General features: G+C 40.1%; 1 protein-coding gene and 1 pseudogene across 2 annotated transcripts; one reads left to right on the top strand and one right to left on the bottom strand.

Moving 5' to 3' along the window:
* On the top strand, positions 1 to 24386 carry REST (RE1 silencing transcription factor). 2 transcript variants are annotated; one of them, XM_060012464.1, is made up of 5 exons: positions 1 to 87; positions 208 to 276; positions 7950 to 8853; positions 12860 to 12943; positions 18764 to 24386. In XM_060012464.1, the coding sequence occupies exons 1-5, from the start codon at positions 1 to 3 to the stop codon at positions 20701 to 20703; spliced, it is 3084 nt and encodes a 1027-aa protein (XP_059868447.1). In that variant the 3' UTR covers positions 20704 to 24386. The 2 variants fall into 2 exon arrangements, with proteins under 2 accessions (XP_059868447.1, XP_069396786.1); XM_069540685.1 differs by lacking the exon at positions 1 to 87 and having other exon boundaries at positions 193 to 276.
* Positions 4031 to 6646, bottom strand: LOC132425950 (EKC/KEOPS complex subunit TPRKB pseudogene; annotated as a pseudogene).
* Positions 24387 to 25712: the final 1326 nt, after the last annotated feature.

Here is a 25712-nt window from a genome sequence, read left to right as displayed (position 1 = left end):
ATGTGCGGCTCCCGAGAGCTCACGGCGCAGGAGCAGAGCAAGCGCCGCCGAGGCCCGGGGCCCCAGGCGGCGGCGGCGGCCGGGACGGCAGGGCGAGAGCCGGAGGCCTGAACACTCTCTGCAGCCCCTCTCCTGGGTCTTCGCGGGCCTCGACTGCCCCAGCGTCCAACTTTTCCGCCCTCTCCCTCCCCTCCCCCGAAACTGCAGCAACAAAGAAAAGTAGTCCGAGAAGGAGCGGCGACGCGGGTCTTCGCCCCTCCTCGCCCAGGAAGGCCGGTAAGCGTGGCGCGGTCTGGGAGACGGTTGGGTGGGGGCGGCGGGCCGGCCGGGCGGTCGTGGCGGCGGTTGCCGCGGGAGGGGGAGGGCGCGGAAGGACGCGGAGCGAGGCGCTGTCCAGGGCTGATTTGCAGATACTGTGGCTCCGGCGGTGGCGGCCGCGTCGGGCGGGGACTGGCGGCTGAACGGGATCGGGTTACACCGTCGCGGTCCGGGGGCTGGGCCGGGGGCGTTGGTGGGGAGCGGCGCGGCGCCGGGACCCCCTCCCCAGTTGAGGCCGGGCCGCCGCCTCCGCGCGGGCCCGGGCGTCTCTGGGAGTCTTGTCCTGAGGCCAGGAGCGGAGCTGCTTGGGGCCCTAGTTCTGAAACTTCCTCTCGTGCTCCTGCTCCAGGTCCCGCCGCAGCTCCTTGCTTGCCGGCGGTCCTCCCGCCCCCTCCCTCTGCGGCCTCTCCCTTTCGCCGGAAGGCGCCGTTGAGTGCGGCCGGGAGGGTTGAGTCAGCCTGGGGCTCGGGTGGTTCTGCCAATGGGGCTGGACAGCGATTTCTGCGATCGGGCCGCCCCGCCGCCGGGGCCCTCTGCGTGGGGCCACCTAGCCGCCGCCGTCGGCGGGGCCGGGGCGCGCGTCCCGCGGGGCGCCGTGGGGGAGTGAACCCGCAAACTTCCGGGGCGCGGGGTGCCCCCTCCGGCGCTCGGGGCCCGGCGCCTCGGGAGGGCGCTCGCGGCGGCTCCTCGGCCCCCTGCGGAGGGCGAGGCTGGGGCCGGCGAGCAGCCGGGACGGCGGCGACGCGGTAACTTTCCTCCCTCTTCCCGGACTCCGGCGCGCGGGCCAGGAGGGGGCAGCCTGAACTGGGGAAGACTTGACCTGGCCCAGCGGCACCCCGAGTTTGCCCGTCTTGCAGTCTTTAGTGTTGGGGAGCCCAGGGAAAGGTTCAGGACGAGTGTGGCGGCAACTGGTGTGTCAGTGGTGCAGTGAGCGGGCCGAGCCGAGAGGAAGCGAGAGCTCCCGAGTTTGCAAAGAGCTGCTTTGTGTTTGGTACGTATTTTGAGAAAATGGCCGAATGCCTATTTGAGTTAGGAATGCCGCCGCCGAGGCAGGCTCTGGTGGCAGCAGCACGTAGGAATTCGCGTAGCACGTTGGGCTTTCGGACTGTGCTTGGACAGTCTTCCCGACCAACGTTAAAATCCCTTTGGGGATGGTAGTTAGGGTTTGGGAAGAATTAGAAATTACCGAGTAGTCTGGGCTGTTAAACCCGTGGACAGCGTTTGCTTTGTGTGATGGCATTTGATTCCAACTTTTGTTGGTACCTGTGACTCAACCGGTTTGTGTTTATGCACTTGGGTGAGACAGGATTACTTTTTGTATTTTGGGTTTAACATTTTTTTTTAGCCTTTGCCACCTATTTTGCAGGAGAACACCTAATTTGTGAATAACACCTTTTAGATTGGAAAGTAAAGTGTGAAGACGGTTTATAAAAAGCCCAGTATGTTTTCAAGGTGATCTTGTAATGGCTCCGGTAGGCAAGTGAGCCAAGTCAAGCGCAATGCAAGAAAGTTGCTGATTGCGGAGATGACTTGATCGGCTGTTTTATATGGGGATTTGAAAGTTTCTTTACTTTGATTTGTGATCTCTTAAATACACCAAACTTCTCTTTTCACAGGAGGAAAGGTCCGTAATTTTTTTTTACTTTTTAACAGGTCGTCATTCCAAAAAAAATAAAGAGAAAGGGAAAGAAACTAAGTGGTACTTTTATAATATAGTTGATCCTTGAACAATACATGATTGAACTCTGAGGGTCCACTTATACGTGGCTTTTTTTCAAGAAATATATTGTAATTTTTTGGAGATTTGCAATATTTTGAAAAAATTAACAGATGAACCATGCACCCTATTAATATAAAAAATTAGGAAATAGATGTTATTAATATGTAAAATATATGTAGATACTAGTCTCTTATCATTTACTGCCATAAAATAACAAAAATCTAATAAAAGGTAAAATTTATCAAGACTTAACGCACACAAACTCATAACCAACCACACGAGTGCCATTCACAGAAATGCAAACATAAAGATTCATTATTAAATCATAATTGCTTAAAATTAACTGTAGTACATACTGTACTAATGTAATAATTTTGTGGCCACCTCTTGTTAATTTTGGTGAGCTCAAGTGTTGCAAGTATCTGCTTAAAATGCCAGGTGAGGTAATCATCTCCACGTGAGCAGTCTCTCCAGTAAATTGTGTGGCAATAAAAAGTCACCACTCACGGTTCTCGCATATTTTTCATCCTGTTCAGTGCAATACCAGAAACCTTGAATAACATCATGGACCCCATAGTGCCACTTGTGATGCTGGAAGTGCTCCCCAGAAGCAGAGTAGAGTCAAGACTTTACAAGAAAAAGTTGAATTGTTTGATGTGTACTGGGGTAGATTGATATCCGCACTTGAGGTTGCCCACCATTTCAAGATAAATGAATTGACCCTAAGGACCAATGGTTAAAAAAGAAAAAAAAGGAAATTTGTGAGGTCATCACTGCATCTACGCCAGCAGGCCTGAAAACCTTGCATGTTTTGGGAAATACCTTTTTATCTCGAATTAAGAATTCAGTTTTTACGTTGGTGCAGGATTGCTATAATAAGTAAGGCATACCTATGGACTCTAAATATGATTTGAGAGAAAGCAAAGTCATTATATGATGACTTAAAGCAAAAGGAAGGTGAAAGATCTAAAGCTGGAGAATTTTATGCCAGCAAAGGTTGTTTTGATAATTTTAGGAAGAGATTTAGCTTAAAACATGTCAAGATAACAGAAGTAGTGTCTGCCAATCAAGACGCAGCAGACAAGTTCCCAATCCACTGGTGGCACAGTGGATAAGATCAGTGCATGGGGCCCAAGTTCGATCCCTGGTCAGGGAACTAGATCCCACATGAATGCTGCAACTAAGAGTTTGTATGCCACAACTAAGGAGCTGGAGAGCTGAAACTAAGACCTGGTGCAACCAAATAAATAAATATTAAAAGAAAGTCGTTGATCACAACATTGTAAATCAACTATACTTCAGTTAAAAAAAAAAAACCTGTTCAGGCTGCTATTCTTTTTCCTCAATGACTTTTTTTTAAATTGAAGTATAGTTGATTTACAATGTTGTATTAATTTCTGCTGTACAGCAAAGTGATTGTTATACATATATATAAATTCTTTTTTTAATATTCTTTTTTATGGTTTATCGTAGGATATTGAATGTAGTTCTTTGTGCTATACAGTAGGACTTTGTTTATCCATTCTATATATAATAGCTTACATCTGCTAACCCCAACTTCCTACTCTGTCCCTCTCCCAACCCCCCCCTCCCCCTTGGCAACCACAAGTCTCAAGGTTTTTAATGCAGACAAAAGTGCCCTATTATGGAAAAAAATGAGAGGACATTTATTAGGAAGAGGAATGAGCACCAGGATTTAAGACAGGAGGGGTTAGGCTAACTCTTCTGTTTTGTGCAAATGCAGTGGGGTTTAGGATCAGGACTGCCCTTATAAAGCTGCTAACCCCCGAGCCTTGAGGGGAAAGCATAAACACCAGCCACCAGTCTTTTTTTTTTAAATTTATTTATTTTATATATATTTTGACTGCGTTGGGTCTTCGTTGCTGCGTGTGGGCTATCTCTAGTTACAGTGAGTGGGGGCTACTCTTCGTTGCGGTGTGCGGGCTCTAGGTCGCAGGCTCAGTAGTTGTGGCGCACGGGCTTAGTTGCTCTGCGGCATGTGGGATCTTCCCAGACCAGGGATCGAACCCGTGTCCCCTGTATTGGCAGGTGGATTCTTAACCACTGTGCCACCAGGGAAGTCCCCAGCTGCCAGTCTTTTGGTTGTACAACAAGAAGGCCTGGACAATGAGAACCCTTTTTCTGCATTGATTCCATTGATACTTTGTCTCTGAAGTCAGGAAATACATTGCCAGTAAGGGACTGCCTTTTAAAGTAGTTTTGATTTGGATAATACCCCTGGCTACCCAGAACCCCATGAGTTCAACATTAATGATGTTGAAGTGGTCTGCTTTCCCCCAGACAGAACTGTTTCTAATTCAGCCTCTAGATTAGGGAGTCTTTAAAGCTCATTACACATGGTAGTCTATGGAAAGATTGTCAGTGCTGTGGAAGGGGAACCCTGATAGAACATCATGAAAGTCTGGAAGGATTACATGATTGAAGTTGGCTGTTGTTATAGGAAAAGCTGTGAAGACTGTCAAGCCCCAAACAGTAAATTCCTGCTGGAGAAAACTGTGTCCAGATGTTGTGCATGACTTACAGGATTTACAACAGAGCCAATCAAGGAAATCATGAGATTCTGGATATGGCAAAAAGAAAAAGAAAAAAGGTGGAGGGTGAAGGGTGTCAAGATAGGGATCTTGGAGAAATTCAAGAGCTAATAAACACATCAGAGGCATTAAGATGACTTGATGGAGATGAGTGCTTTGGAACCAGCGCCAGGTGATGAGGAATAAGATGCAGAAGAAGCAGTGTCAGAAACAAATTGACAATCTGACCGAAGGGTTCTGATTATTCAAGACTGTTTTTGACTCCTTTCACAGCATGGACCTTCTGTGATACAGGCACTAAAACTAAAGCAAAGCGTGGAAGGATTGGTACCACATGGAAACATTTTAGGAGAAATAAAAAAGCAAAAAAGTCAGACAGAAAAATTAGGATGTATTTCCATCAAGTTACATGAGTGTGCCTGGCTCTCCTGCCTTACCCTTCATCTCCTTCACTTCTTCCACCCCTTAGACAGCAAGGCCAACCCCTCCTCTTCCTCCCCTCAACCTACTCAGTGTGAATGACAACTATTAGGATGAAGACCTTTGTGATGATCCACTTCCACTTAATGAATAGTAAATAATCATCATACTGTACAGTTAATGAACTAATCTGTTGTGTGTGAGTGTCTTGTGAAAATCTAGTAACTTTATGGCAAGAACCCTGAGACGTTATTGTGTCATCATCTTTATCGCCTACAGGTTCATTGTGTAGAACATGGTGTGCAAAACCTGTATTGACGTGGATAGCCTATCCTTACATTGGTATGAGGTGACTGATATTTAATATAAAATTAATTATGTGTTAGTTTTCCTACTGTTTTGTAACTTTGCTTTCAAAAGTTATAGTACCATACAGTATGCCTTTCTCTCTCCTACTTGGTCAAATTATGTATCAGCCTGTCATCTCAGGTAAGTGGCTTTTTAAAAAAAATGTGACATTTCCAATGCTGTATGATGAATATAACTGTAATACTATATGCCATAAATTTTAATAAAGATTCATTTGCATGTACACTAGACTACCGGGATGCAATCGTGTTGATGGTATTAGGTTACCATAAAGCAATCATATTGCTGCTTCTTTGTTGTCAATGCATAAATGTTATACCTGTAAATAAGTATGAATTTCTTTTTCATATTTTTGATGTCTAGTGTTAGTAATATGTTTAACATCAACAGTATTTTGTATCGTATAAGACAAGATGGATGTCTTATATACATGTTGTACACAAACTTATGGTATCAATAAATACAGTACTTTAAATATATTTTCACTTATGATTTTCTTTTTTTTAGTGCTGAAAAATTTTAATATTTCTGTCATTTCACAAAACATCTTTTTTTTTTTTCCAATTTATATTTTGGCCACGCTGCACAGCATGTGGGATCTCAGTTCCTCGAGCAGGGATTGAACCCATGCGCCTCCGCACCCCGCCATTGGAAGCGCGGAGTCCTAACCGCTGGACTGCCAGGGAAGTCCCCATTTCACAGAGCATCTTTTGTTGACATTCTACAAATGATACCATCCAATAATGTCCCAATACTTTCTTCCTGTGAAGATAGTTCATATATCTTTTTGACTTCTGTAATATGTGTTATTTCTGGGAGATTTTTCAGAGAAACTTTTGACCTTCTATCAGAGATATTAGGTCTTCTTGATTTATTTGTTTTTCCCCCTCTTCAGTATAAGCAGTTAGAATTGATGTGTCATTTGCCGAGGTACCAAATTTTTTCAAGGCCTCTGAAGTATTGTTATTTGGGGAAAGATTGAAAATAATTTCAGTAGATAGAGTTCTTGTCTTCATTTTTCCCAGTCTGTAGAGGTGAACTGCTTTGTTTGCTGCCACAAGTATCTGAAATGGATCGACAGTCACTGTAGGGTTTATTAACGAGCCATCAATGTCGCCTTCCATGGCCTTTATTCTCAAGCATTTTTTACATCATTAAATAACAGAAGGGTCACCCTGTGTTTGGGAAATAGGTCCAGCTGATGTGTTAACTGCATTTCATAGATAAGCAGGATTCAGCGGGCCCAGAACCCCAGGACTAGCTCCCTATTCTGCAGGCTACTTTGTCACAACTTTGGTGAGTCAATAGGCTTATCAGGATGATGTATCGCTGCTATGCTGTCAGCCCTCAAAGGGAGAGACTGAGCTGATTATTGCCAGGCTGCATCCCAGGGCCAGGCCTCGGAAGGTGTTGGATAAATGAAGGTGTCAAGAATCACAGGCGTCACCTGGAAAATCACGGTCATGGGTGCTGGGGTTGAGTCTCCTATTCCCTCTCAGCCCAGACCGGCCTGGCCCCTCTTTTGATTTTCTTTCTTTTTTTTTTTTGCGGTACGCAGGCTTCTCACCATTGCGGCCCCTCCCGCCGCGGAGCACGGGCTCTGGACGTGCAGGCCCAGCGGCCATGGCTCATGGGCCCAGCCGCTCCGCGGCACGCGGGATCTTGCCGGACCGGGGCACGAACCCGCGTCCCCTGCATCGGCAGGCGGACTCTCAACCACTGTGCCACCAGGGAGGCCCCTGATTTTCTTAATAACATTTTCTTTTCTCAGCTCACTTAATTGTAAGAATACAGTACGTAAGAATACAGTATATATAATACATGTAACATGCACAGTATGTGTTAATCTACTCTTTATGTTATCGGTAGACTTCTGGTCAACAGTAGGCTGTTGATAGTTAAGTTTTTGTGGAGTCAAAAGTTATACTCAGATTTAAGACTACACCAGGGAGTTAGTGCCCCTAGCCCCTTGCTCAAGGGTCAACTGTAGTTTATTCTTTTGAAGGTAGTTGAGTTCATATGAGATTTAATCCACTGGCCAATTATTACAGGCTTCTACTTTCCAGACTATACTTAATAAGTGCACAGTTGGCTTTTGAATTTTTCCCCTTTCTGATTCAGACCAGTAAGCTGTTGAAGCAGGAGATGGGAGGACAGCATGTTTGGAATTTATGTATGGAATTCATGTATGGAATATAAAATATAATTTTAATTAACACTAAAAATGAAGGTTACTTATATTTTTCTACCAGAGAAATTAAAAGTGCTTGAGGGAAGGCACACTAGTGGTAAACCTAGTTGATGGATGAGTTGTGTCAAACGCTTGATAGAATTTTTTGTAGGGGGTCATAGAAATTTTTTTGATGACTGCAGTAAAGAGAATTTGGAATTACAAAAATATTGTAAAGGCTTATTTTCAGTAGTTAATGAGGCTGATTGAGTTTAAAGATTATATGGGAAAATGTATTTTTTTTAAATTACGAAGAATTACAGTGATGTTGTGGTTTTAGACCAGTAAAAGTTGTGTTTAAAGTGGTGCTTTCGTGTTATTTGTTTTGTTTTGAATGCAGAACACCGTTATGGCCACCCAGGTAATGGGGCAGTCTTCCGGAGGAGGAGGTCTGTTCACCGGCAGTGGCACCATGGGCATGGCCTTGCCTAACGACATGTATGACTTGCCTGATCTCTCCAGAGCTGAACTGGCTGCGCCTCAGCTCATCATGTTGGCAAATGTGGCCTTAACTGGGGAAGTAAACGGCGGCTGCTGTGATTACCTGGTTGGCGAAGAAAGACAGATGGCAGAATTGATGCCTGTTGGGGAGAACAACTTTTCAGATAGTGACGGAGAAGGACTTGAGGAGTCTCCTGAGGTAAAAGGCGAGCCCAGTGGGCTGGAAAACATGGAACTGGAGAGTTTGGAACTCAGTGTTGTGCAACCGCGGCCTGTGTTTGAGGTGTCAGCTGCCTCAGAACCGTACAGCGCAAATAAAGATCTTCCTCGGGAAACACCTGTAGCAGAGGACAAATGCAAGAACTTGAAGACCAAGCCCTTTCGCTGTAAACCATGCCAGTATGAAGCAGAATCTGAAGAACAGTTTGTGCATCACATCCGAGTTCATAGTGCCAAGAAATTTTTTGTGGAGGAAAGTGCAGAGAAGCAAGCCAAAGCCAGGGAATGTGGCTCTTCCACTGGGGAAGAGGGAGATTTCTCCAAGGGCCCCATTCGCTGTGACCGCTGCGGCTACAATACCAATCGCTATGATCACTATACTGCTCACCTGAAACACCACACCCGAGCCGGGGACAATGAGCGAGTCTACAAGTGCATCATTTGCACGTACACCACAGTAAGCGAATATCACTGGAGGAAACACTTGAGAAACCATTTTCCAAGGAAAGTATACACATGTGGAAAATGCAACTATTTTTCAGACAGAAAAAACAATTATGTTCAGCATGTTCGAACTCATACAGGTAAGAGGACCTTTCTTGTTTATAAGTGTATGCTACCCCCCAAATAAAACACTTTAAAAATGAAAAATTTCAGGGCTTCCCTGATGTCGTAGTGGTTGAGAGTCCGTCTGCCGATGCAGGGGTCACAGGTTCATGCCCCGGTCCGGGAAGATCCCACATGCTGTGGAGTGGCTGGGCCCGTGAGCCATGGCCGCTGAGCCTTCGCGTCCTGTGCTCCGCAACGGGAGAGGCCACAACAGTGAGAGGCCCGCGTACCGCAAAAAAAAAAAAAAAGAAAGAAAAATTTCAAACATCTCAGAAGTAAAGAGAATGCCCCACTGCACCCATGGGTCCCCATCACCTGTACTCAAGGGTTATTAATATTCTGTCATATTTGGCAATTCAGTTTTTTAAATAACAGCTTTATTGAGATGTACTCCAATGTAATGTAATGTAAGATATTTTTAGATGTAAGATATTTTTAGATTCTAAAAATGTAAGACTTTTTAGAATTGTAAGACATTTTTAGAATTAAAAAAAGGAAAATGGAGAGAACTGGAAAAATTTCGGTTTTGTTGTATATTTCCAATTTTTTATGTATACTTTATGTATACTTTTTTTTTTTAAATAGGATCTCTACTTTTTGCCATTTAATGTTTTTTCTTATAGTGGTTTATTTTCACTTACTTACAGTCCAGGTGACTAATTTTAATAGCTGTATTTTATATACTTCATCATTCATTACTTTTTCTCCACATTAAAGTTGATATTTCCACAATAAGGTTATGACTTACATAGCTAACATTGGTTGTACATATCTCATTTCACATTTTAGTGTTAAACTTACTTGGACTTAATACATTTTTTAAAAAAATTATTTATTTATCTTATTTTTGGCTGTGTTGGGTCTTAGTTGCGGCATGTGGGATCTTTCGTTGCCATGCGTGGGCTTCTCTCTAGTTGTGGTGTAGGGGTCCGGAGCACGTGGGCTCTGCATTTGTGGTACACGGGCTCATTAGTTGGTGGAGCTCAGGCTCAGTTGCCCAGTGGTATGTGGGATCTTAGTTCCCGGACCAGGGATCGAACCCATGTCCCCTGCATTGGAAGGTGGATTCTTAACAACTGGACCACCAGGGAAGTCCCTGTCTTAATACTTTTTAAAAGCTTTTCCCCCCGGTATTACCTAATTTGTGGTTTTTTTAAAAGAAAAAAATTTCAAAACAAGTTGTTGGTGTATACACAGAAGGATAGTATTTTGATTATGTAAATTCTGAGAGTATCAGTGGTATTAAATGCATGGTTCTGAAGTTGTATTTATTGAAAAATTCAGCTAGTGCTGAAGAGCAGAGATAAGAAATGATCGTCAACAGGAATTGCTTGTTTCTTATTTCTTACTTAGGTAGCCTGCTTTTCAAGTTCACTTAGTGGGTCTCTTATGTTCCTGTATTGAGGGCTCAGTGTTAGGTGCTTTCTTCTACTCTCTGCTAATCTTCAGAACAATTTACTGAGGAAAACAGGGTAAGTGTTTACTGAAAGCCTAAAGTGATGTGCTCAGGGTCACATACAACTAAGATTCAAAGTTCCAAATCTCATTTCTATAGGTAGTTATCATGGTAGGGGGCTGAGGATTTTCATTTGAGTCTTCAGTCAAAAGATTTTTCAGTCTGTAGTCTCGATATTTAACCAGTTCACAAATTCTACTTTTTTTAAAATCAGTTTTTATTGGAGTACACAAATTCTACTTTAAAAGATGACATTAAAAAAAAAAAGACATTTTTGCCTATATGTATGACTGAAAAATTACTAGTGTTTCTAGAGTATTTATGCCTTTTTTGGTGAGTTGCACAGATAGAAGCAATCTATTTTGTTATGAAGAATTTTAAAGTAAATTGTCCTTAGTGGATTCTTCATGTTAATCTGTAAGGGTATTAAATTTTTCTTCCATTAACTTATTTATTTATTTACTGGCTGCATTGGGTCTTTGTTGCTGCACGTGGGCTTTCTCTAGTTGCGGTGAGTGGGGGCTACTCTGTTGCAGTGTGCAGGCTTCTCATTGCGGTGGCTTCTCTTCTGGAGCACGGTCTCTAGGCACCTGGGCTTCAGTAGTTGCAGCATGTGGGCTCAGTAGTTGTGGCATGCAGGCTCTAGGGTGCACGGGCTTCAGTAGTTGTGGCATGTGGGCTGTAGAGCGCAGGCTCAGTAATTGTGGTACAGGGGCGTAGTTAGTTGCTCTGCGGCACGTGAGATCTTCCTGGACCAGGGATTGAACCCGTGTCCCCTGCATTGGCAGGCGGATTCTTAACCACTGTGCCACCAGGGAAGTCCGTATGTATCTTCTTTACAGAAATACATTCAACAATTTTTAAGCTGTTTTAAAATTATTCTAGGTCAAAGTAGGCATTTTGTTGCTATAATGTATTTACAGCTAATCTATAGCTGCTGGCTAATAACAGCTGAATAGTTACTAGGAACACATTTCACAGTCATCAACACATTCTGTTTGTTTATTTATTTATGGTTGTATTGGTTCTTTGTTGCTGCTCGCTATCTTTCTCTAGTTGCAATGAATGGGGGCTACTCTTCATTGCGGTGCGCAGGCTTCTCATTGCAGTGGCTTCTCTTATTGCGGAGCACGGGCTCTAGGCGCGCGAGCTTCAGTAGTTGTGGCTTGCGGGCTCTAGAGCACAGGCTCAGTAGTTGTGGCTCACGGGCTTCGTTGCTTCGCAGCATGTGGAATCTTCCCGGACCAGGGCTTGAACCCATGTCCCCTGCGTTGGCAGGCGGATTCTTAACCACTGCGCCACCAGGGAAGTCCCATCATCAACACATTCTCTTTTTTCTTTCTTTTTTTTTTTGTACTCGTCTTTTCCTTATCCCATTTTTTAGACACATCTATTACTGTAACTTACAGTGTAGACAAAATAATAACTGATGGTTATTGAGGGCTTTTATGTGCCAGGCACTACGTTAAATGCTCTGGATATATTATCTTGATTTAAATTCTCACAATTCTAGGAAGTGAAGGTACTATTACTTTTACAGATGAGGAAGCTTGCCTGAGGTCATAATTATTACCTTGTGGTTAAAGAATATACGAAAACAAATTAGCAAGCTGGTTTTTTGATATGTTTTGTGGTTGACACGTGTTTCCAAAAAATACACGTTTCCTGCCTTTGAGTCTTAAGTTCTTTATTAAATCACTGGCCTCTCATCTTCAGTTGCTCTCAGTCCCTGTGGCCTTATGATTATAATTTGTTTTAACACTGAGCTGACTATTTTATAAAAGTTTTATCTACCACTTGAAATTTTTAGCTTACAACAACAGCTTCCCCACTCAAAAATGTTATTGCTTTAAGCTAACAATTTCAAATGGTAGATTTATCATTTATAAGGATCAAAAAAATTACCTGGGCTTCCCTGGTGGCGCAGTGTTTGGGAGTCCGCCTGCTGATGCAGGGGACATGGGTTTGTGCCCCGGTCCAGGAAGATCCCACATGCCGCGGAGCAGCTAGGCCCGTGAGCTATGGCCGCTGAGCCTGCGCTCCGCAACAGGAGAGGCCACAATAGTGAGAGGCCCGCGTACCGCAAAAAAAAAAAAAAAGTTACCTAAGTCATAGCATCAGAAAATTTGGGTAGTTTTTTTTTTTTAATTTTATTGAAGTATTGTTGATTTACAATGTTGTGGATTTTTTTAAAAGGATAATTCTAATTTTATACCTGATCTAAGATACTTTTTCATTTCTTAATATTTAATGTAATAACATGTAGCATTACTGTGAAAATTAAAAGGGCTGTGAGAATTCAGAAAGCCAATGGTATTTTTTGTCAGCAAAGCTAAAATAATGTAGTTAGTTGTATTCTGAATAATCTTTCTAATACATGATAAAAATCGATCATTTTGCCAGGGACAGGAAAAAAGAAATCCTTGTTAAAAAATGCTCAATACTGAATGATGTGTATATTGTTAGTGAGAATCGTAATTGCATTATTTTATCATATTTGAACATTAATCATTATATTTTTGTAGGAGAACGTCCGTATAAATGTGAACTTTGTCCTTACTCAAGTTCTCAGAAGACTCATTTAACCAGACATATGCGTACTCATTCAGGTTGGTAAGAAATGGGAACGTTTCTATCATTGGTAAACTACCATTATAAGAAAGTTCTTCTAGACTTGGAACTGGTTCCTTATTTATAGTTCATTTATAATATGATTTTGAAATTAGAGTTAAAAATTAGTGGTCTACTAGTGTGAAGCTGTATTTAAATGGAGATTCCTAACCAGGGAGTCTGTAGGTGGAATGTCCAAAACTAAATGTAAATGTATGTGTGTACTTTTTCTGGGAGGAGTGTCCTTAATTTTCATCAGACCTTCATCAAGTTCCATGATGTAATAAAAGTTGAACTGCTATCATAGACCAAGCCTGGTTTATCCTTTTTAGAGCAACCTCTGCCTTCTTATACTCCTTCCCGACTCTCCCTCCGCATCCCCAACAAAGTATAACACCAAGTTTCATAGTGTGTGGTTGCCAGGTTCCAGGGGTTCCTTATTAGCTACCTGCTCAGGTCCTGAAATTTGGCTTTATTCTCTTGACAATTGATAGGGCATCTGAGGACTGATTTATAAAAGCCAAACTTTAAAGAATGATAAATAATCCAGGATCCCATTTTATTAACCTATAATAGATAAAATGCAGGGCTATAACAAGTGGGAGATTTATATCCCCTCTAGTGACTGAAATTATCATGATCACCACCAGAATTGGTCCCCGCTATCAAAATATGTAGGTAAATGGCAAAGTTAAAAAGTCGAAATATGTAGGTAGATGGCAAAGTTAAAAAGCATAGTGGTCTTGAATGGATAATTATTTCATTTTGGCCACACTGACCCTGGGTGAACAGTCACATCTGATCAGAGTACTCTCTTCCTAAATTTAGAATATATACCCCTGTGGGGGAGGTATGCTAAAATCTTGCTGTTTACCAAAGTGTATGTAGACCCAACTCCCTTAAGTTAACAATTACCAATTACCTTAACAGTTTGTGCTGTCTAATTGGATAGCCACTAGCCACATGTGAAATGTGGCCGGTTTGAATTGAGATGTATAAAATAACACACCTGAATTTAAACAGTATGAAGAAAATTATGTAAAATATCTATTTTTTAATATTACACGTTGGCATGATACTGAATATATTGGGTTAAATAAGTAGTAAAGTTAATGTTACCTCTTTTTTACTTTTGTAATGTGACTGCTAGACAATTTAAAGTTACCTATGTTGCTTGCATTTTATTTCTATTGGGTATTGCTGTTTTAAGTCAGTGATTGAGTAAGACTTGATTATAGTATGAATTCTAATTTGAGCAGCTATGAGGGCTCACAGCATGCTTACTGGCTCAACTTGACCTTACATGCTTGTCAAGTTTTATACTTTGAATGTTCCTTCTCAATCTCCTAAACTATTGAGTCACTTAACCAGAAACCTGTTTTTAGTATTACTTTTGGGTGCTTCCTGGTTTCATTTTCTGTGGGTAATATGGTTGCTTTATTGAGGGTAGGCCATCATATCCTACTGATACTTGTGCTCTAACCCTTAAATAAAATATTTAAGAGCTTTTCATGAGTTGGATCATTTCCGTTTTCATAACTGTCTCATGATGAGTAAGTTCTGTTATTGTCCCCATTTTACAAATGGGGAAACTAAGGCCTTGGAGAAATATGGCCATTTTTCCTCTGGAATGTCCCCTCTTCTGGATTTGTGTTAATTTGCTTTCTCATGGTATCATTTAGTTTTTCCTCTGTCCCTGTGCCTTGTATAACTTGTACACTGGAAATTAAATCTAAATGCTTGAATTGTAGATAATAATGTGTCTCACTTGAAGTCATATCTGGTTGACCTAATATTAGTGTCACTGGATCAGAATGACAACACACTTGTATTTTTTTCATTGAATCGATAATACTTTTGTCACTGTATAAATTTTTATCTATGGTGTTTTACACCAGACAATAATGATTGCCTGAATGATTTTGCATTGGTTACTGTTATCTTTTGTCTGCTATATTTTAAAGGTGATTTTTAGTAGTTGCTGTTATAGTACAGCAAGTATTTAAAAAGTGTCATAATAATGAGTAGCAGTTACTATTTATTGTATGCATGCTGGGTACTGAAAAATTGGAATTTGTTATCTATAATCTTAGTACCTCTAGAATACTTAAATCCCAGTTTATAGATTAGGACACTGGCTTAGAGAAGATAAGTGTTTTATCTAAGGTTAATTGTCATTCTTCCAATTTAGAAGAGCTCGAGTTTGGCCTCGACTCCCCCACCCTCATTTTCAGTCATCAGCAGTGTTTAAAGAATATTATGGCTCAGAAAATGGCTCAAGAAACTACAGCATAGCACAGAGTATGGAGAGAGCAGAGCCATTGTCTTTTATCGTATGCCAATAATTTGTGAGTCACAAACAGGAAACAAACATGGTTAGTTTGTTTTGTGTATAAGTGTGCTGAATTATTTCGAGCCGGATCCTATGTTTTAGTACTTCTCTTAGAAGTTGCTGATAACACTTGCAAATTAAGTGAGGCTAAGTGTGGTCAAATTGGGTAGGTAGTCTTTCTGACTGGGTTGCATGGAGTGAATATCTTGGATGCTTTCTCTGTGGTCTTGAGTCTGAGCTTTATAGGTCATCTTGTGCATTCACTTCCTTGTTCATGTGAATGTATTTTAGGGAAGAGAAGTGTATGCTCAGTCTCTTATTTCTGGAAGAGACTAGGCTCTGCTGAGTTGGTACATTTTAGCTAAAATGACAAATTGGTTTATAAAGCAAAACCACATTGGTTATTTCCTTGGAGCACTACCATTAGGGTAGGTCTTCTGAGGCTAAAGTAAGAAGGGATCAGAGTATTGGTTTGGTGAAATATACAGACACACTAACCTAATCTGGTGTTATTCTGCGTTTTATTGGTGTTTGTAACTAATGGTTTTCAAGTATCCTCACTTGGGTAGTCTAGAGATACTGACATAATCCACAGCTCTCCATTTCCTATTCTGAGTGGATATGCTACCATTTCATCCTGGAGGAAATACATCCAGTTTATGATGTTTTTGTAGATATGACACTGGATAGTTCTCCCGTCCTGCCAGCATAGGAGTTCATTTTGATTATTTTCCCATTATGAGTATAATGGATGTTTGTTAAAGGAAACTAACAACTTGCCAAGTTCCACCTCCATCAACTACTCTTTAAGATGGAAAAATATTTTTTTCAGCAAAAATTATTTTCCTTTCACCAAGTATTTGAAACATGTTATGGTTTGAGGGTCTTTTTGTGAATTTTAGAATAATTTAAAAAATAGTATTAAGGTTTAATTAATACACATGAAAATGCACACATCTTAGGTATACAGGTCAGTGACCTTATGTATGTTTTCTCTTGTTTGACTACCATCTAGGTGAAGACATGAAATGTTTTACCACCTTCAGAAAAGTTCCCTCCTTACCCTTTCTAGTCAATACTCCCATAGTCTCCCCTCAACTGATACTCTGACTTAAATGTAACATCCTTCTGTAAAGTATTTTTGAGATTCATTCCATGCTGCATTATCAGAACTTTGTGTTTATTGCTGAGTAATATCCCCCTATTACTCTTTAATTAAAAGTTCCCTTGTTACTCTTTCTGGGCTCTTCTTGATAAGAATGTGTAAAGCTTGTAAAACTCCCTTTTTGAATTTCCCTTATCTCTGTAAATTAATTTAGGAAGAATAAAATAGACATCTGACACATTTATAAAGATCAAAAACAGGTAAATATTACTGTTGGTTCAGGGCAAAAGAATTTTCATTCAGCTAGGTATTAATAAACTAAACTTGATGAATAGATCTTTCAATACAAGAAAGGTTAACGGCAACAAAGCAAAAATGTGGGTAGGGTGAATGAAGCAACTAAATGATGCCATCACTGTTTAAAGAGAGTCCTACGAACTCCCATTCCCTGACCATTTCACAGATGGAGGTTTGCACCTTGCTTGATGCTGGCTGTGTAAATACCCTCATTCATTAGGACTTAAAAATGACCATTTTCATTTTAATTACTTTATGAGCACAAATACTTTCCTAAAGAGATCAGCTCCATTCATCAGCTCTTTGTTTACTGAGAGGTAGGGTTTATATGGTAAGGCAGGATAAACACGTGAAATCTTCCCTTTTGTTTACCCATTCTAAAACTTACCAGCCATTCCAAAAGTGATGCATTACAGGTAATGTGTATTGACTGCTTGGCTATCTATCCTTTGCTAAGAGCTCTATGTGGATTAGATTATTTATAGTTCACAACACTTAAGAATATTTTACAGATGAGGAAATTGAGCCTTACAGAGTTTTCAGTACCTTGCTCAAGACTTCACAGTAATTTGCAGAGCCCATATTTGATCCCCCCAGGTATTCTTACTGTAGAATAAATTCCTAACTGTTATGTCACATATCTTTTCCCCATTCTGTGTCTATATATGTTAAGTAAATGTTTGTCTCCTTTGAAGTCATTCAATGGAGAGGACAAGATAGGGCCAGGTGTAGACTAAGGCAGCATGTTGTTAGAAACCTCCATTTATGAATCTATTAGTGGACTAATGTGGAGAAGAGTTGTCCAGTTAGCTACGTTTACAATCTGACATACGTGGTTAAGTTTTTGTTTTTGTGATCGAGTATTCTATCATCAGACATTTTTTAATCATGTAAAGCTTACCATCTATATGGTTTTACTTCATGTCTGAGTAGTTTTGCTTTATGAAAAAAATTAAATAAGATTTGATGTGAATTTGAGAATGTTTGAGAGATGAATTTTCATAAATGTCAATTTCCATTTTTCTGCTATGCATTCCATTGGACCAGTGGGGTATGGATACCATTTGGTAATATTTGCTAGAGTGTGATCTAGATGGGTATGTATTCAGGTAGAATGAGTTAATCTTAATGCCTTTAATTTGGGGGTTGGGGGTGGGCTTCTGGTCTTGTATGTATCTGTGATTATGACTTTTTGTGCTTATTTTATATACCATATATATTTGTATGCCCCTTTTCGTTTACCTAGTTTCTTTGCCCATTCTTTAGAAGAAGGTGAGAGAAAATCAAGAAAAGATTTCTCACTTGTTTTATTTTTGCTGTGGAATAGCAACTCTGGCAGTGGAAAAGTTTGCTGAGTGAAACTTGACTCAGCTCTTGCCACGATGGGCAAAAGGGTTAAATTTAAAGAAAAAGCCTTTTGTTCCCTGAGGCCAAGAATTGTTTTAAAACTTTCACATGGAAGGTCTGGGAGTGTAGCCTATAGTGTATAATATTTCTTTTGAAGTCTCAAGGTTTATCTGAAATGTATGGGAGTTTTATGTTCTACTCCATTATACATTTGTTTTATCTAAACATGAAAACTTTAAAATTACCTTCTTTTTTAGTGCCCTTGTCCCAAAATTAACATCAAGAGCGCAAGTCACTTTGCCAGTAATTGTTGTGTACTTCTTTTTTTTTTTTTTTTGTGGCCACGCCACTCAGCATGCAGGATCTTCCCCGACCAGGGATCGAACCCGTGCCCCCTGCATTGGGAGCGCAGAGTCTTAACCACTGGAATGGTAGGGAAGTCCTGTTGTGTACTTCTTGATGAATCTGTATTTGATGAACTTTTTAGAAGATGATGATTAACTGAGATAATTATTCCTCCATTTGATATGAGAATCTATGTCAAGGGATAGAGAAAAGATATACAAATAAATATGGTAAATATGAGTTGCATGATAAAGTCTTCAAGAAATAGTTTCTGTCAGTTTTTTTTGTTTTTTGTTTTTCAATATATATCCAATTCCTTTTAAGTATGCTTGAGTAAATCTTGAATTCATTTCTTAATGTATGCCTTCTGCAACATCTTTTGTTTACCTTCAGGTGAGAAGCCATTTAAGTGTGACCAGTGCAGTTATGTGGCCTCTAATCAACATGAAGTAACCCGTCACGCAAGACAGGTTCACAATGGGCCTAAACCTCTTAACTGCCCACACTGTGACTACAAAACAGCAGATAGAAGTAACTTCAAAAAACACGTGGAGCTACATGTTAATCCACGGCAGTTCAACTGCCCTGTATGCGAGTACGCAGCTTCCAAGAAGTGTAATCTGCAGTATCATTTCAAATCTAAGCATCCTACTTGTCCTAATAAGACCATGGATGTCTCAAAAGTGAAGCTAAAGAAAACCAAAAAGCGAGAGGCCGACTTGCCTGATAACAAAATCACCAATGAGAAAACAGAAACAGAGCAGACAAAAATGAAGGGGGATGTGACTGGGAAGAAAAACGAGAGGTCTGTAAAAGTGGAGAAAAAAGATAATGTTTCAAAAGAGAAAAAGCCTTGTAGTAATGCCTCAAGCCAAGTGACTACGAGAACTCGCAAATCGGCACTGGAAGCTAAAGAGATGGATGTGCACCCAGGAAATAATGCAGAAAAAAGCTGTAAAAGCAAGAAAAGCAAAAGGAAGACAGAAGCTGAAGCCCGTTCCTTACAAGAACGTGTGAATGATGAGGAACCTGTGACAAAAAAGAAAAAGAAGGCAGAAAGCAAATCCAGAAATAGTCAGGAAGTGCCGAAGGGTGACAGCAAAGTAGAGGAGAATAAAAAGCAAAGTAGTTGCATGAAAAACAGTGCAAAGAAGAAAACTCTGAGAAGTAAATCATGTAAAAAAAGCGGCAAGCCTGCTCAGAGGAGGCCCACTCAGATAGAGCCTCCTCCTCCCACGGAGTCTGCTGAGGGGGGGCCTGTTCAGACGGAGCCTCCTCCCGCCGCCCCCCCATCTCCTCCTCCTCCCCTTGCCCCCGAGCGGCATGCTGAGGTCGAGGTTGTTCAGACGGAGCCTCCGCCTCCTCCTTCCCCTCCCCCCCCATCCCCTCCTCCACCTCTTCCCCCCGGGGTCGAGGTTGTTCAGAAGGGGCCTGTTCATGCGGAGCCTCCTCCTCCCGTGGAGCCGATCCCCAAAAGGTCTCCTCACAAAGATAATGGCAAGGAAAAGACCAACATGCACAGTGAAATGGCGCAGAAGGAGCAAGTCCTTATTGAAGTTGGCTTAGTGCCTGTTAAAGACAGGCAGGTTCTAAAGGAAAGTGCCGGTGCACAGGATCTCTTACCACCATCACCACCTCTGCCAAAGGAAGACTTAAAAGAGGAAGAGTCAGAAGACCAAAAATTAGTCCCTGCAGGGGAAGGACATAAAGAAGCTCCTCTTCAAAAAGTGGAAGCAGAAGAGGCAGATAAGAGTCTAGCTGGTCTTGCTGCTGTTACCAAGGCATCTGCCAGTATTTCATCCTCTGAACAAAACTTGAATATGCCAGAGGGTGAAACTTCAGATGGTAAACGTCAGGCTGACGCTATGCTTTGTGAAATGAAGATGGACGCTGATGAGAAGAAAACAGAGAATCCCCCCGGCAGAGACTCGGCGGTTGAAGAACCAGCTTCACCACCACTTCTTCCTCTACCGCTAGAAAAATGTGAAGCAGTGTCCACAGCTACTGTGGCATCACCTCCTGTCACCGTGGCAGTAAATGAGTCTCAGGAAATGGATGAAGACGAAGGCATCCACAGTCATGATGGAAGTGACCTAAGTGACAACATGTCAGAGGATAGTGATGACTCTGGATTGAATGGGGCTCGGCCAGTTCCACAAGAGACTAGTAGAAAAAATGGAAAGGAAGCCTTGGCAGTCAAAGTGGCCGAGGGAGATTTTGTTTGTATCTTCTGTGATCGTTCTTTTAGAAAGGAAAAAGATTACAGCAAACACCTCAATCGCCATTTGGTTAATGTATACTTCCTTGAAGAGGCAGCTCAAGGGCAGGAGTAAATAAACTTTGGGCAAGGCTTCAGTTCTTAGTTTGTAAGGTCTGTGACATTTTGTATTCATTTGTAGTAGTAGACAGCCTTTTGTTTTTAAAAAATTGCTTTAATTAGTATCCAATCTTGATTTTTAAGTGGCATTCTTTTCCTTAGGAATCCATGTACCTAATGATGTACAAATTTTAGCAAATCCAAGGGAGTTAGTGTAATAAACCAGCTAAATCTATTAGCTTTTGCTTTTAATTGAACCAAGAGGGCCAAGGTGGTATTAGAGCATTCTGTTGATTTGTTCAACTATAACTATTGAGTTTTTTCCCCATGTCTACTCCTGTTTCACTTTAGTTTATTCTTAGTTCCTTGTTTAGCTCTGTAAAAATTGGCATACTTAAATAGCAAATTACTTGAAGAATTTGCCTGCTTTATATAAAGTTAGCACTTTAAAATTGTTTTAGAAATGAAAAGAGACATTTAAATTGAAGAGAAGTTCTGCCAACAATGGACAGTGTATCAGCCCAGGTATTTACTTCCTGAGTTTTGATCAATACATATTTCTTATTTGTGTATATGTTAATTGTCATAAAAACATTGATTTTGGTGTGTTTTTTTATTTCGGTGCTTTAATAGCTTAAGATGTTGCACATTGTTTTTTAATCTATGCAGTTACATTTTTTTCTAGAACTAGCATTTTTGTTGAACAGTAACACTTTATACATATATTTGCATTTTATTTTTTCCTCTTTGGAGGGATGCTTTTAATCTTGTTTGCAAAAGGGCAGTTTTCTTTTTTCCTTTGCTGCAATTGTCGTTTTTGCAGAATATTAATGTGTGCAAATTTCTGAGCAAATGAAACATGCAGGTTAAATTCATTGATTTTGATATTCATATCTATGCCAGAATCTGCATTTCATAAGTTATTTATTTTAAATGCGTATAATGAATTCATAGCTCTCAGTTTGAACTTTACAATAAATAAGCCACTAGGTCTATACTGAATGGATTTTTTTTTTTCTGAATGGATTTTTATCTCAAATACCAACCATAAGTAAACTTTTGGCCTGTCTTAGTACATCTACTTCCTAAATGTACAGTGTTAAATCGTATTTTAGAGGGAAACCTCTTTCATAGATGGTTGGTGTTTTTATGTCTACTCCGCTGAATAAAGAACTGTAATTTTTATTTGGAAACTGCAAATCTGGAATTAGGAGGCATAATTTACTCCTTCAAGTTATACAGAATATCAGTTTGTGAGATTCCAAAGCCATAGCGATTTTACAGAAAACCTATGATGAGAAAGGTAGTATGAGTGCCGGTAGACCAGCTGCTACTTCCTGTGAATACAGTGAAAAAGGCTGGTGAAAGTTAAATTCAGTCCAGATTAAAAAAATCACACTTTCTCAGGGATCTCCACCAACTAGTGGGTGTCCTAGCTGTTCCTGTGACTGCCTTTTTCTACAGGCGAGGACTCAAAATGAGCTGCAGCTATTCTCGTGTTCCTGTGGGGCACTTTGTATGGAAGAGTATGTACTTCCAAACTTTGTTGGTAGGTTCTTTGGCCAGTCACCAAAGAATATGAAAGAATCCAGTAAAGGATTTTTCTTGTTGACAGCAGTTATTCATTGTAGTCCAATAAAGTATGATCCCCATAGGGAACCCTGAACAATTCCAGTTCTCCCATGTTCTATTCTGAAATAACCACTTTATATTTCATTGATTTTCTTCTGTCTGATGACCTCTGAAGCAGGTTTCAGAGTTTGGCAATGCAACAGGAAAGATTAGGAAAAGTATTGAAGTATGGGTGGAAAACTTGTTAAAATTCTGAGAAGTCCAAGTTAAAAGACATTTGAACTTGGAATTGACTGGGAGGCCAAAGATTTAAAGAAGCGGAAGATTCTCTCAAGACATGAGGAGTAAGTTGTGTTACTGGTGTGTGTTTTGTGTGCACGTTGGGGATTTGTAAATGATGTTGAATTCTAAGCTCCGACAATCATTGTCAATGGAAGATTAAGCTGCAAATATTTATGTTTTAAAACTTAAATTATAAGGCTAGTTAAATCTTTCTAACAACTATTTTTTAATATTCATGGGTACATTTTATATAAGTTACCTTTTACAGTATACATGAAAAGATTCATGTTAAGTACAAATTACAGATTGGGAATCAGTTTTGGGAAGAGGTTTTGTGGATTCTTTTGATACTTCAAAAGAAAAAAATCTGACTTCTGGGGAATTGGACTAATTTTCTTGTCTAGATTTTAAGACTAGAATGCCAAAAACAAAAATGTGAAGGAAATTAAAACTCCTTATTATGAAAATGATCTGTGAAAACATTGTTACTGGAAATTGAATGAACTTGAGGCCTTTCTTCCAGAAAACAAGGACTTGATTGTCAGGCCTATATTAGGTTCTGAACCTTAATGCCATGTATTTGTTCTTATTAAAAATTGTTTCAATGAAAAGTGCATTAGTAATAAGAACTTCTGGTCTAGTTGGGAGTTCTTCCATTTGAAAAATGTGATATTTGCATGGAACTGTTTGAATCTTTTTATTTTCTCAGTATACCCTCCACTGGATAGGATTGAAGCTAGAATTTTCCCTTTTGATAAAGGAATGAAAAGTGAACATGTTATTTGTAGATTGATGTTTAGTACTAGAGCAAAAGTTGAAATATTAGAATATAAGCCTAATCCTTGGTAGTCTTATAAAAATATATCTTTTAACTATCTTCTGAACCTATATTCACATTGGTTTTCAAGGTATTTTAAGTTATATTTTCTTCCTCTTTTCAGAGCTGCTTCTATGGGGCTGCCTTTTTTTCTTTTTTAAAGTTAAATTGAGGTGTCATTCGCAAAGGGCTGCATTTTTTGTTAAGGTTTCTTATGACTATGGCTGGGTGTTTTACTCTGGTCTCCCAAGAAGGGCCATTTTATCTTTGTCATGACTTTAGATTCCCTCTAGAGTCACTTCTAAAGTCATGTGGTCTTTAACTTTGGGAACTATTTCTCATCTGAGTGCTAATTCAGATTTAAGCTTGAGTCATCGCCTATCACCCCATGAATGTTGACAGTGGAAGGAATACCTTTCCTGTAGTTTCAGTTCTAGACTGAAAACCTGGGGGAAGAAACTTCATTTTCTTTTTTGCACAAATCAGAAAAACAGCTACTGTGCAGTTTCCTTGTTGACCTCAGCAGATGAACTGGACTGGTAGTGTTAATTCAGATTTAAGAAATTATCTGAATCTTGATTTGAGTAAACTTGTGATCTACATGCAATATTAACTAGATTGGATTGCTTTTATATTTTCACACGTACACATAGGCTCTCCCCACCCTCATCAACATCCATTAGTTATCGAACTTTGTGAACTGGCATTGAAACATTACAACAATGTTTTGTTGCACCAATTTTATAAACTTTTACAGTGCAATACGTGTTATTTTTCAGAGACAAACCAAAGTTTAATTTCTCAAGGTTCATGCTGTTTGCTTTAGCAGCATTTGATGGTGGATCTTTTATATACATTTGTAATAGATGGAAAAATAAACCAGATTGCAAATGCTTTTTCTTTCTTTTTTAAAGCAAACCATGTACCAAGTTTTTTGGTCCAAATTGTGTAGGATAAGTTAAATTGCGTTCTAATAACCAATATGAGTGTATTTCTGTAAGTATAGTTATGTTGAAATAAAGTTTTAAAAAGCATTTTATGCCTTTGTTTATTATTGGTACATCAAGTATCAAGGAAGTCAATTTATTTGGCTGGAATTGCAAGTGTATTAATTTTCAAAATCTTTTACCCCAGATAACCCATGGTAGGTAGAAAGGTTGTGGCAGATGTTTTTGTTTGAGTTAACAATCCCAGTGGGTAGTAGTCTAAAGCCCATCTTTCTATAATTTGCTTTTTGGGAGGCAGAGGTGAAGGTTGGGAAAAAACAACCTGCAGACAGTTTATAGGAGATTTTACGTAGTAATTCCTTCCCAACTACAGGTCCCTTTAACAGTTTTAATGTACACATCCATTCTCAGTTGCAGGCCTGGTATTAGTAAATTTTGACTCATAATTGGAAAAAGATGCACTGAAGAGAAAATAAAATGAGTTACATTGAATGTTCACAGAAAGCCCGGGCACTATTTTAAGGATTTTACTGTATTCAGTGGAAGTCTGAGAAGAATATGAAACCCATGAAAAAACCCATGAAAAAGCCACATTCTAGTAAGGTTCTCTTTCCTTTGTTAGTTCACATAAACAGTGGTGCTGTATGTTGAAGGCTTAGGTGTTTTTGTGGACTTTAGGGAAAAGGGAAAGCGATGCAAAGCATCAAAACAACTGGATTGCATCCTGTCCTGATGCAGCAAGTGACCTGGAAGCTGTCAGGAAAAGATAGATGTTTCTTGTTGAACCGATGAGTGTGATTCACTCTCTTCCCCCTCTTGCTTCCGCCTCTTGCAAGAGTCCTTATCATGAACAAAGCAAAATGAGTTTCCAAGCATTTGTTTTATTGGCATGGTAGAATCAGTGATGAGGAGCTGTAAGTTTCTGCCTAATGCAAGGATATATGGGAAATTTATCATGAATATATAAATGTTACTGATGTGTGACTTGGTTTGTTATTTTAAGGAATGAAAGAATTGTTATTAGTGTGTTTCTCCAGTCCCTTGCTACTCCTTTCTCAGAGGCTCACCCTGTTATGATTTTTATATGTATCATCCGTTTACGCTTAACTTTTGGCCATCCTTTCTTTGTATTCTGCCCATGGTCTCAGTCAGGGCTTAACACTAGTTTGTAGGTAGAGTTAACGGTACAGTAGTATGATCTCTAGGGTACGTTACAGCTCTCATCCTCAGCTCCAAAAAGGCAGGTTGGTGAAGCTGCTAAAACAATGTGCTAATGTTTGGTAATCAGGGAAGGTTTGTGGTACGAAATTTCCTTTTTAAAGGATTTCGATGTTTGCTGTATGAGGTGCTCTGTGGCCCTTGCAATTAGAGCTGGGTTCACAATGGGCCTCTCTTCCTTACTACTAT

Source organism: Delphinus delphis, chromosome 5, assembly GCF_949987515.2.
Source record: "Delphinus delphis chromosome 5, mDelDel1.2, whole genome shotgun sequence".
Classification (NCBI taxonomy): Eukaryota; Metazoa; Chordata; class Mammalia; order Artiodactyla; family Delphinidae; genus Delphinus; species Delphinus delphis.
This window is presented reverse-complemented; position numbering and strand designations above follow the sequence as displayed.

Coding starts and splice junctions, on each gene's coding strand:
- REST (XM_060012464.1), top strand. CDS start 1: ATGTGCGGCTCCCGAGAGCTCACGGCGCAGGAGCAGAGCAAGCGCCGC. Junction 88..207: donor CGGCGGCGGCGGCCGGGACG/GCAGGGCGAGAG, acceptor CCGAAACTGCAG/CAACAAAGAAAAGTAGTCCG. Junction 8,854..12,859: donor GCATGTTCGAACTCATACAG/GTAAGAGGACCT, acceptor ATATTTTTGTAG/GAGAACGTCCGTATAAATGT.